The 13,207-nt window shown below is 38.7% G+C and overlaps 1 protein-coding gene across 1 annotated transcript; it reads right to left on the bottom strand.

Moving 5' to 3' along the window:
• Window positions 1–5,605: 5,605 nt before the first annotated feature.
• On the bottom strand, window positions 5,606–12,086 carry LOC137139757 (zinc finger protein ZIC 4-like). The gene is made up of 2 exons (XM_067527469.1): window positions 11,325–12,086; window positions 5,606–8,620 (listed from the first exon to the last, which is right to left on the bottom strand). The coding sequence occupies exons 1-2, from the start codon at window positions 11,845–11,847 to the stop codon at window positions 7,992–7,994; spliced, it is 1,152 nt and encodes a 383-aa protein (XP_067383570.1). The 5' UTR covers window positions 11,848–12,086; the 3' UTR covers window positions 5,606–7,991.
• Window positions 12,087–13,207: the final 1,121 nt, after the last annotated feature.

The raw sequence follows: 13,207 nt of genomic DNA, 5'->3' as shown, positions 1-13,207 counted from the left end.
TTTAAAGACACCTGAGTGGCGCAGAGAGAGGCGTTAACCCATCAATTTTTTTCCTGTTCAACTTTATTGTGCACAGTGATAATTTCTTTTTTTTTTTTTATCAATATCTCAAACGTAGGTGGTTGTGATGTTTTCTAGGTCTTATGACAACAATAAATGGCTTAAACACTTTTTTTTATAAATATTAATGCTTTTTAGAAGCTAAAACGTACCCAAGCAGTCAGGGGTTTATCCTTTTTATTAAAATGTAAATACTACTGGTATGGTCATGGAAAAAATAAGAATAGTTGAATAAAAAGCAGTTTAAAGCACTTTGAGTACCAATAGGTAGTAAAAGTGCTATAAAAGTGCAGACCATTTGTGATTGATACACTTGGGCAACCAAACACTCCTGTTCCAATACTTTTGCTCAATAGGTTTGGAGGGGCGTGTATTAAATAAATTGTTCTACCTAAATTCATTTAGTTACGACACCAGTTCCTGTTTACTTTTAGAACAACTGCTGTAGAAATTCACACCTTAGCAGCCTTAGAAATCAACTTGCTCTCAAATTTATCCCCCATTGCATGGATAGCATTGGTGTCTGGGCCAATGAAAGCTACACCCTCTGCTGCCTAGCAACAAAACAAAAATTATACAATGAGATTAAAAGTAAAATAAGTAAAACCATTCACCATTCACAGTCACATTCAGGCCTACGGGCAATTCACCAATTACATAACATACATGTCTTTGGTCTTACCTGGAGGAAACCTACACAAGCACAGGGAGAACATACAAACTCCACATATAAAGGCTGCAGTCAGCCACGGATTTGAACCGGGAACTTACTAGCTGTGAGGGGGTATTGCTAATCATTCTGTCTCCACTTTAGGGGAATTCTTTGGCTCCATGTGGGAGCCACAGAAGCTCCATGACCTCCATATTTCCACCTTTCTTAAAGTTTTATCAGTGGCCTGTGTTTAACTTTCAAAATTACAGTGCAAATACTGCTGTAGGCCTTTACTTTCACTATGTGATGTTACAGCATTAATATTGTAAAAATATAACCAAAATAGCACTAGATCAAAAAGGATGAAAAGCTTCAACTCATCATTTATACATATTTCCATTAAGTTGTTAGTTACATTAGCTTTGTAGTGATCACTGGAATTTGCTTTGGTAGTTAAACTTTTATTCAAGTACAATTTTGTACTGTTTGTAGTTTAGAGAAAAGGAGCCAAACTTTCAGAAAATGTGTGAAAACACCAGTGAAATGTGGAGCAGCAAGTAATTCATTAACAGGGCAGGGGGGTCTTCATCTACTTCATCTACCAGTGAGAAATGATGGAGCAGGTGATTTTACAGGGTTCAGTGGTGATGACAAGATTTAAACTGGTGAGATTAGGAAATGGTTGGAAATGTAATGTTCATAGACTTTTAAAGGTATGTTGCTGATAATGTGGACAAGCAAGTTTGATGGATGTATGCTCCAGTCAGCTACAGCCAAGGCGGAGGAGATTTCAAAGAAGTTCAAGCAATTGCATATTATGGACGATTCTACCTCAACCTCTATCAGCTCCAAGAAGGACGACTTTTGCACCAACACATCCATCAAGCACCTAACAAATGTTTTGTTATTGATCTTGTAGTTTGTGATTGTTAACTTATCCACCTAACTAAAACCTTGTGTGTATTTGCAGATATTTGTCTAGAAACTTTAAAATATCTATAAATATTAAATATCACCTAAGTTTCATTTAATATAACTGGGATCCACTTGATCTTCCTCGTCTTCTGGCACAGCAGGAATCTTCTCTTGCAAATGTGTTAACATTTTCCACTGGTTTCAAACATATATACCACATTTTTATCCAAACACCCAAAGCTTTGGATTAACTTTGTCAAACAAAGCGAAAACACATATTCACAGCTCATAGAAATGACCCACAAACTGATGAATATCTAATTTACCTGTGTGAAACCCCCCTCAAAATTCTTCAAACAGCAATTAGTTCTCATCCAGCTATGAAAGCTGTTTTGCTGGATCAAACACTAAAGGTAACACCCACAAGTTCTGATTTTTTTAACTCTTGATTGTTTTTTTTTCTTTTGGATATTTCCACCAATACAGTACAAATGGTGTGGCATATTGCATGTCCACATTTGTCTACACTAGATGCTTCCTGTAGGTCTTGATTTCAACAACAAGGATTCAGTAAAACCAAAAAGGATATTTTTCTTGAACAAATTTCTTTACAATATTTCATTTGTCTTGGGAAAAGACAATCCATACTGTGAGCTGCTATTTTGTATTTTTGCCTCATAATTTACAGTTTTTATCATTTGCCTAGACACTTGTGTTTACTCTGAAGTCACATCAAACAAATCAAACAGATAACACACAGGCTGAAACAGAAGTTCGCTGCTCAAAAATGACACATTTTGTTTGCAAATTGCTCTCAAACTAACCAAATATTAAGAACCTGCAACAAAAGCAAATTTTTCCTCAAACAACTTGTGGTCAAATCTTTACATTCTTTAAATCAGTCACTACACCTGATCTGCACTTACTGCAGCCTGGATCTAAAGCATTTAGACTGCATAGTTTGCTACAACCATATATACAATGGCAGAATCCTGGTCAGCATTAAAAATCGTTCCTCTGCCATAAGCATGTGGGAGTCTGATTCGATAAAGTAAAAGCAAGAAGTAAAAATTGTTGCTGTGCCAGCCAAATACAGTAAGACTGACACATACAGTGGTATATAGGTGACTCAGCTATTCTCATTTCAAAAAACTCTGAAAATAGATGCCACAGTTCTCTGACCCAGAATAAGCTGAAACCTTTGTCAAAAGGTGTATGGCATAATTCTATTGAAGTTTGAACAAATACAAACCCCTCTTTCTCGGGCCCTTCTGCCATGACCTCTACCTCTCAATTAATGCCTTTGTTATCTTCAATCCAAGATTCCAAACAGCAACACAGACCTGGCATTTTTCATAGAGGAATAAAAAGTATTGCTGATTTAAGAATTGTCTGCAGGGGCTTGCATAGAGGTGCATTAGAGGTTTTGAGTTACTGAATGAGATGCATGCTACAGTCTTGAAAAAGGGATGTAAAAACTGTATGAAACCAATGGAACTTTTGCTGTGCTGATGGTGGTAAAGGTGATAATGAGGTTCAAGTGGATCCCAGTTTCATTGAACGCATCTTAGCAATTGAGGAAAAACAGTAAATTTTATGATTACATAAGAATAGAGTTTGTTTCACAAACCTTCAAACGTGTTGGAAACAATTCAAGTAATTAACCAAAACAGACTCAAATATCTTAGGGCCATTAAAATTGTAGGTGACTTTTAGTGGGAAAAAAGTGAAAGTAACATAAACTGCCAGTTCCTTAAAACTGTACTGAGATCTTAGTTTTGTACTTGTTAACTGAACGTACAGAACTTGAGTAACTGCACTGAGTTGTATACTACACCTCTCTTACATGTTGCCTTGGATTCGTTAGGATTTCATAAAAGCTGAATCAGCAGTTCAGTGGATGTGAAGCCTCAGGTGACTTTAAATCTGGTGGGATATTGTAACCAGTGGAAAAATAGTTATAATATTTCTATAGCACAGTACATCCTTTTTAACAGGACCATATGTAAATATTCAATGGTCATTGACTCTGATATGACAGGTGATTCAGGGACACATATGTACCACAACCTTATTTCATTCTTTCTGATATGAAAATGTATTGTTCTGACTTTACTTCAGCTCAGTGATTCAGAGCATCTGATATTATCATATCACCAGGGCAACCTACCATTCAATCACAGGGAAAACATGCATTGATGCTTGAAAGTGTGTGAATCCTTTAGAATTTTCCCCATTTCTACATGAATACAATCTACAACATGAGGTGGAAACTTAACCCATCTTTAATATTTGTGTGTGGTAAAAGCATGTGAACCACAAGGATTATCAATTAATTAGAATCAATAGATCCAGGTGTTGCAGTCAATGGGATGGTAGTGTGGTAGGTCCTGTCTTATTTAAAGAATAGAACTCTGGGTCTTCAATATTAAAGTCAGCACAAGCTTGTAGAAGTGTGTCAAAGCTTCAATAGAGGAGATTTTTGAAGGCCATTAAAGAGAAACCGTTGGTGCTCATCAGGCTGGACAGTAGGAGTTGTCGACCAGCAAAGATAAGATGGAGAGCAAGGCGTGTAGTAGTCCTGGAGGTCACATGAACCTCATTCCTGCAAAGGCCTGGCTCCTGTGAATAAATGTTCATGAGTAGACTATCAGGAGAACAATGAGCAACAATAGTGTTAATGCCAGAGCTGCAAGGATGAAGCCAGTACTCTCCAAAAAGTATAACTACCACCGCTGCCTGTTGCACGGAAGGTCATATTTATGCAGAAATGCAGAAAATTTTAAAGGGCTCACAAATTTTCAAATGCAAGTGTGTATGGATAAACATCATTCACAATTACTCTTGCGGATTCACACATTACATCTGACCTGCATGTGTCTGGACTGTGGAAAAAACAAATACAGAGAGCATGTGAATGCCACACAGCAGGGGGAACCTTAAACCCGGGTCCTTATACATTTGCCTCAATAGCACTGTCTCACCATACTTATCATTTTTGCAATACAATCTTCATAAACAGCTACTGGTAATATGTGGACATTATTACTCAAAAATGCATTAACACAATTCGGTCTTTAAACCTCAATACTGTATACACTCATTATCCATTAAAGAGCTCTGGTGTTAGTGAGCCTGTGTAAAATTAAAAATCTAGTTATTCTTTCTTACATTGTTAAGCAGAACGCCAGTCAGATTGGTAGATAGGGGCAGTTGAATCAAAAAACGTTCGAGCAAACCCCTTAATTGAGAAAATATACTTTAAAGAGAAAAGTGGAGTGAAATTGGACCTTATATCACCCTAGTTACTAGGTCTATGTCCTACTGTATTTACTGTAGTGGTCCATCAGGTATTCCTGTGCAATGAGGCATTCATTACTAGACATTTCAGGTATAATCACTCCGGCTTTTACCAGGGTTTTGAAACCTGGGTATAATGGAGTTCCTTAAAAAAAAAAAAAAACAAGAAATAATCTGAAAATAATCTGAAACCTATTTCTGGTCAACATATGAAATGTTGAAACCGATAAATGTAACTCTTTCCTTAGAGACCAAGTAGATCAACTGCTTAAATATAAAAGCAAATATTTTTCCATTTTTGTCAGATATAGTATTTCATGGTCCTGCTTTATCATTTTCTTATCCTTATATAATGCTCCGCATTTTTCAGTGGATGAGCACCCAGACTCTTGCTACTGACCCACACTGTGGTAGTATTTGCAGAATGTGGTTTGAGATTCTGTTTTTTTTACTCAACATTTATGCCTTTTTATCATATTGTCAATAAAAATGTAGTTTTCCATCTACAGATACAAGTCCCTATAACTAACTCTCTCTTCAAACTCACCCATGTCATTTTTTAAAGGTTTACCACAGTCTTACCCAAAACACTGCACATGATCATGCTTACAGATTTAGTATTTAAAACCAAGATGCCACTTTTAGGAGCACCGTTTGATCATAGGGACAACTACTAGATGTCTTGTGCATCATTTAATACACACTTTCATGTTAAAAGGAATATGTGTTACATATAGGAAAACTTTTGAAAACAAGGGGGTCTTGACTAAATTGTAAATGGAGTGTAAACAAATGCAGGTGATTAACCCACTGAAAGGTCTATTGAGTTGAAAAGGTTAAGGAGACAGTTGATCAGTACAAAGTGGGATCAGTCCAACTGTCCTCAAACTGCAGCATCAGGCTGTGATCACATTAAACTCTTGCAAACGTGTTACTACCAAGGGCTTGTTAGCAAAGACTTCAGTTTGCCTTAAACAATGTCAGAACACTTAACAGCAATGGAACCTGCCTTGTGATAGCAGTGTTGTACAAGCTGGCTTAAAGCCTTAAATGACTAGTTCAGGACTTTTCAAGCTTGCTTTAATGAAATAGTGAGGAGCCTTTATGCATGTGGATAGTAGGTGTAGGTTCTATAACTTTTCCAGCTCTGCAAATGGCAATGTAGAGTTGAAAATGCAACTATGCTACTCAATGCAAAGCAATTATTTGCCAAATGCAGTGTCTTATGAAACTTCATGTCTCATGGTCTGCAATTATATAGTGATTTTCTACCTTTCCTTAGGGCTGTACAATGTTTCCTTTCGTTCACCCAAGCCCACCCATGTGATGGCAAAGTTGCCATGCAAGGCACTAGCCTGACCCAGCTGGAGCAACCTGCCCTTCAACATATGAAAAAGAGGAGCTGGGAGTTGGACTGCTGACCTTGCAATTGGTGGACGACTACTCTTTCCTATAAGGTACAGTTGCCCATGGGTATAAATAAATTTTATTAAAACACTTGTAATACACCTACCCCATTTAGCTTGTGCCTGTTTGAATTTCAGCTTAACTTTAGAGTGCATTTTGCATGGAAAGAAGGGTGTGCATGATTCCCACAATTCCTTAAGGCAGAGACACACCAAGCCAACATTAAAAAAATGCTATGACTGTTGCATTGCATTGCCTCATATTGCATTTGTCTTGGGCGGCACATCATCACAATGCACAGACTACAGCCAAGACTTTTGCTGTCTAAACTCCTCTCAATCCTGGACAATCCTTCCTACCTACTGCATGGTGTGCTGGCTGGTCAGAGAAGCACATTCAACTGAAGCCTGATCACTGACAAATGCTCTACAAAGTGCCCCACGAGATCCTTTCTCCCAGTGGCCAGGTTTTCTTTTACTATGTATCACAACCACACTTTATCATGGCTGTTAATGTGTCCTCCAATGTCCCCCACATCCAACTTTTTAGCCTCATCATAACCAGTATTTATGTATATTACTCATTCATTAAAGTAACAATGCTTTGTTGTAAACTTCTTCATTTTTATTCACAGATGTATAGCGTTTTTGTTTTTGTGTTGCTGTGATTTTATTTATGGGCATTTTACCCTCCTTTCTTTTGGAGAGAGTAGCTGTAACAAGGCAAAGTAATTTCCCTCTAGGATTAATAAAGTTGTTAGAATCCTGGTCTCCTCTTGTGCTGAACATTCAATCATTGTGATCTCTCTAACTGACACAGGACCACCAACAGGCTGAATTTGACAAAAGGCAACCTACAGGGGTCCAGCTACTGCCATAGATCTGCAAAATCTAGGCTGATGGACACTCAAAACTTCCCCCCACATTGGCAAAGACAAACTGTTGGCTCAGTGTGTCATGGCTCTTATTTGTAGTCATGTTTCATCTTAACTCTGCCACCAAATCAGGAAAAGTTATAGCGATAAAAACATATAGTCACATAGAGGCACCTTACTGTTATATTCAGACCAGCTGGAAAAAGTTCTGATCCATTCCTTTAACAGGCACACACTCACCATGTGTACAGTGCTACCGTGAGCTCGAGTTAACATTAACAACTTTCCATCGGTATCAATTTAGCCCTTGAAACTGCTTCATCTTTTGCAGTTGGAGCTCTTACATTAATTCTTAGATGGACATTATGTACACGCACAGTGTCTTCATATTGTCTAACAACAAGCAGAACAGTCTGCAACATTCTCTGGTCCTTTTGAACAAAGTGATGCTGTTTGTTAGTTTAGGTTAGCTAACTAACACTGATTCCATAATTTGCATAACAGTTTAACAAAAAAAATGAAAATTCTGCTTTTGTCTCTTCTGGCATTGTTTGAGCTGTTGCTATTGGTCCACAGATGGTGATGGTCTCTGGGCAAGTTTTGTTTTTGACACAATTTAAAAGAAAAAAGCCTTCGCCCTGATAGTGCGGCCACTGATGTTGAACCATGCAACTGCTGGTTGTGGAAAATGACAGCAACTACGAGTCCATTGAGCATCCTCTGGCCTGGGTCTGACAGTGTGTGAGGTCTGTTCTTCGCATTCAGTTTACCAGTCCCTGCATTCTACGTGACATACTCCTCATCATCACTAGGTTCTGATTTGATGTGGTCTGGATGAATTAGATGGACTTGTGGGGCTGTAGTCCTCGTACAGACATACCACTCTTTAATGTTAGACAAGTGAGGTAAGGCTGGGTTGACTGAGCGCTGGCTCCTGCGTGGTGTCCTGCCACTCTGCTGCTTCTGAGCAAGCTGAGTCTTCAGGCCTGACAGAGACAGATCCAGAGGCATTGCCACTGGAGATGAACTCCTCAGCAGCAACTTATGGTCCACGTCACTGGTTGTGCTGATGTCCAACTCACGATTGGACAGAAGGGGAAAATTCGTATTTCTGTTGGGCGATGGAGAAAGACGGTTCATTTTAAGGTCGAGGGGCTCGAGAAGAGCCTGATGAGGTTGTTGGAGTTGATAAGGTATGGAGTCGTACAGGTCCTTGGGTTCAGAGGTAGGTGACGACTTGACATGAACTTTCATGTGCTTGCGCAGGGAGCTGGGATGGGTGTAGGACTTGGTGCAGCCAAGGGCCTTGCAGTCGTAGGGCTTAGAGGCTGTGTGGACCTGTGAATGCTTCTTCCGGTCACTGCTGTTGGCAAAGCGTCGCTCGCAAAACTCGCACTGAAACGGCTTCTCACCTGCAACGTAATATACAGTAAGTGAGTGTCAGTTAAGGAGACTGCAACTTGCAAGTTTAAGTCTTTGATCAAGATTTCAGATCAAAGACTATATAGCTTTCCACTTTTTAACATTTATTTTACATTTAATTTATAATTACTTCTTTTTCTTCCATTTATTGCATTGCATTTCATTACAGAAATGAAGGCGTGCTTCTGTATTCCCATGTCATTTCTCATTTATACGCTCACGTCACATTCACGTGTGTGTAGTAGTTCTCACTTTGCGTATCACGTACATGAACAGTAGGATCCAAAGGTTTTAGGCCACACTGAAAATTAGATTTTTTTATATTTTCATCTGAAAATAATCAAAGTTTGAAAATTCTGAAAGAAATTATACATTTCAGATTCTAGAACTATTTCCAGTTTAGAAACAAAGTGCAAAGTGAAGCAATGATCTTAGGCTTAGAGAAGGTGACAGCATTTCTAGGTTTTGTATAAAATGGTTTGTCTTTGTATGGTTTTGTTCTTGAACCTGCGTCCACTGAAAATGGTTTTTAGATCGTCTGAGCAAATGCACTGGTTTCCATCATAATTTGTGTCTGGTTTTAATTCCAAAGATCATGATTATTCAATATTTGTTTTCAGCCTTCAAGTGATCTGAATGTTTTGACTGGATTATGAAGAGTATATTTTGGAAATTTCTAATTCTTTACAATTCTATGCTGAGAAATATTATTCTTCACCCACATAATCTTCAGAGTGATAAACAGCACCCAATTCTTAGACGCTACCTCTCTGGGATGCTCTTTTTAATACTCAAGCATGATACTTACCTGCAGCTAATTAACCTCAGTAGTTGTAATACATTCCACAGGGTTTTTAATCTACACAGTTTTTCTCAGTTTTTTGTTGCCCCTTTCTTTACATTTTTGAAAGCGTAAATTGACCAGATATTTTTTAAATGTTATATAACATAATAAAACATTACATTTTTCGGTTTTAGAATTTTTGTATGTTGGTTTTCTATTTAACATACAATACTGTTTTATTTCCATTTCCCACAGCATTCCAACTTTTTTGGAAATGGGGTTGCATCAGTTACGTATTACCAACTTGTGTTCTCTGAACACAGAGTCACCATTTTCCAAGCTGTAGTGCAACTTACACAATACATTTACATTTTACATTTAGTCATTTAGCAGACGCTTTTATCCAAAGCGACTTACAAGTGAGGTACAAGGCAAGCAAAAATCTAAGTCAAAAGCCCCCCCCCCCCCCAACATACACTATATATGTAGGGTTTACAGATACAGTATTCACCAGACATATAGAAACATTTTGAAAACAAGAAGCTCTTGACAAATTTGTAAATTGATATAGCCAATGTTACTCTAGTGTTGCACAAGGCACCTTATAGTACTTCTATTGCAGAGGTGATTTTGTGCCTTTGTGTTAAACATAATAATAAAAATACTTGTTGAGTTTTAGCTACTTTTGCCTGCCTTATTTCATGACCCCATAACAATTCCAAGTAAGTTACACTACATTTGTCTAAACTCTCTAGGGCCAGTTTATTATTATATCCACCGTACTCAAAGTACTAAAGTCTAATTCATTAGATCCTACACCTCCCTGAAGGTTCAAATGATCTTTTTGTTTAAACACTTTCAAGGACTTTCCAATTCAAATTTATGGTCACGATCAAGGCTGTAGCTGAAACGTATTACATAATAATAATAATAATAATAATAAGTGTTTACAATATTGTCCACCCCATTTACATGATGGTAAATGGCACCACTTTAATAATTATACTGGAACTAAAGAAGGGAGTACATCATTATTTATTGATCAATTTTAAGCTGTTAACAAGGGGTTTTAGTCTTTAGGATTCTCACTTTCTACCCAAGAGAGTAGGTCCTCTGATGTCAAGTGTGTTAGATCGTGCGTTCCTAAAATAACCGTGATCTCTGTTGTTAATAGATGGATTTTGGGATTATTGATTAGGACTCTATCACAGTTGAATAGCCAATGCACGGGCCCCTCAAAAGCACAAAACACCTGGGGCTGCTCTTAATAAACTATAAGTAAATGCATTTAGTGAATACTTTATTAACCTTGAAAAAAATCCGTTGGTTACAACCTATTGGTAATTTAAAAAATAGCATCTGAGCTGAATGTGACACTGAATTATAACTAATGATTAGTGATTATAAATAGAGGGACACTTTAATAAACTGGTAACTGAGTTTAGTTTCAGCTACCTGTCACAGAACAAGTCTTTGTGATTGGCTGAATCTGAAAAGTGGGGGGAAACGCAATCAGTGCAAACCAATTTAGACACAAGGGAATTTGAAGGGTGCATAAAGTTTATATCTCAATACACTAGCTCAGCCTCCCTCTCTTTTCCCTCTCTCTCATAATCCAGCTACTTCCTACAAGCTTCCTGTCACCTTGCATGACAGAGCTGCAGTTTAGAGCCACGGATCCTCTAGGAAACAAGGGGGCAACAAAGGATGGACGTGAATGGGTATTGAACCCAGCCTACGTAAACATGGAGGGGATACCTAGCAGACTGGGAACAATCTCTATTAACCGCTTTATTCTCCGGCTCAGTCAGGAGGTAGCTGTCTGAACGGATGACACGGCTTTAAAGACAGTGAGTGACACTGAGTGTATCAGTGCCCAGTGTTGTAGTCACACAATCATGTAGCCCTACCAGTGTGCGTGCGCGTGTGAATCTTGAGGTTCTCGGAGCGTGCGAACATCTTGCCGCAGTTGGGAAATGCGCATGAAAAAGGCTTCTCCCCTGTGTGCACGCGAATGTGGTTGATGAGTTTGTATTTGGCTTTGAACGCCTTCCCGCCGCGAAGACACTCGTCCCACATGCAGACGTGACTGAGGGTCTCGAGCCCCACTGCTACATGCTCGGTGGTGACGTGGTCAACCAGCTCGTGCATGGAGTTGAAAGTTTGGTCGCAGACTGATGTCGCCGTCCGCCCAAGCCTCTGCCTTGAAGAAGTTCGGTCAACCCATTTGCAGACTAGCTCGCTTTTGACCGTGGGGCCTTTGGAGAAATCCAACAGGCCGTCCACCCCACCGCCGGCAACGCCGTCGGCAGAAGCAGAGATGCTAGTGGCTCTCGGTTGGGGTGGTGAGACGATGCTCGAAGCCCCGGAATTGTTGTTCCCTAACGGAGAGACGAGGCCATTGTGCCTGGCCACTACAGCCGCCCGCTTCATGCTCGGCACGGCGGGCTGCCCCGCTCCTGTCGCCAACTTCAGTCCTCACTTCCACGTAAAATGAGTTAAATCCAACAGGCAGAGCGTTCGCCGCTGTCCCGCTTCCTTCCTGCGTGTTTTGGAGAAAGCAAGAGCGCATGCGGCAGTGTCTTTACCCCCTACTGCTCGGTGTTAGATCCCGAAGTCAGAGCCTCCATGCTTTTATTTACTGTGTGAATGGAGGTGAACGCAGTCGAAGGAATACAGCAGGCCGCGAGACAACACTGGGAGGCGGCGTCCTTGTCTCCTTTCCTACTTCTCTGCTTTCTTAATTCCTTGTTTTTATTTTCAACTAACACACAAAGTTAGGCCGGTTTTAAAACACACAAGTATACAAGCTAAGGCAGTATGTCATAGTGATCATATGGACAACCCATAATTGTCATCGTGACATTTTTCAATCTTTCATAAGATGATGGAAACATGTAGGATGACGTTAATGACAGAAATGGTACATATCTTTTCAGTATCTTTAAATGGTAGATACAACAACATTTTTATAATGATAACTGCTACTAATTTCAGTGCTGTTTAAAAATAAATCATAAAGATTCCCTCAGAGACATATTTATCATCAAATGAGAAATTAGAAGCATTTTTGTATTACAGCTAGAAAAAGACAAAATGTGATTAAAGCTATTAAAATTGCTTTTTTACCATGTGAAAATGTCCAGCTATACCACACTGTGGTGTAGGTGCAAAACACAACATTTCAGAAAAGACACTCAAAGTAGAAAGACAAAAACATTGTATAAAACATTTTTACAACATGCTTACAAGCAATATGATCTTTATCTGGTTTATAAAATCTGTGAAAGGAGAGTTCAATAATGTTTGAAAAAGCATTTAAAGGTTAAAGACCAGTAAGCAAATTATCAGTTGTTGCTTACCTAAAACCAAAGCCTTGGAATTATTACAGTCTGGACCAATAAAGAAACCTTTAAAATAAAAAGGTTGAGAGGATTTGAGAGTTTTTTTTGTTGTCCCCATTGTTGTATTTTCTGGATCTTTGCATTTTATGTAATGCCCTGTTTTCTTTTTGTTGTATTTTCTAAACATGTGTTTTATAAAATGTTGCCTTTTATTAATTTTTTGTGCACATCAGGGCCAACATGTTTATATCAACATTCCAACTTTCTCATCACCCGAAGTAGATGAAGTCTCCATCCCATCCCTCCTTAGAATTATTTAATACACCAACTATTACACACCTAGATACCTCAATGAATCTACCTAGTGTAAAGGGTTTGCTCAGTACTTCAACCTATTTTATGCTTAACCCATTATTTACTATTTATTTTCATCGCTTCCTCACATAGTT

This window comes from Channa argus, chromosome 1 (assembly GCF_033026475.1).
Source record: "Channa argus isolate prfri chromosome 1, Channa argus male v1.0, whole genome shotgun sequence".
Taxonomy (NCBI): domain Eukaryota; kingdom Metazoa; phylum Chordata; class Actinopteri; order Anabantiformes; family Channidae; genus Channa; species Channa argus.
The sequence above is the reverse complement of the archived record's forward strand: the minus strand, read 5'-3'. Positions and strand labels throughout refer to the sequence as shown.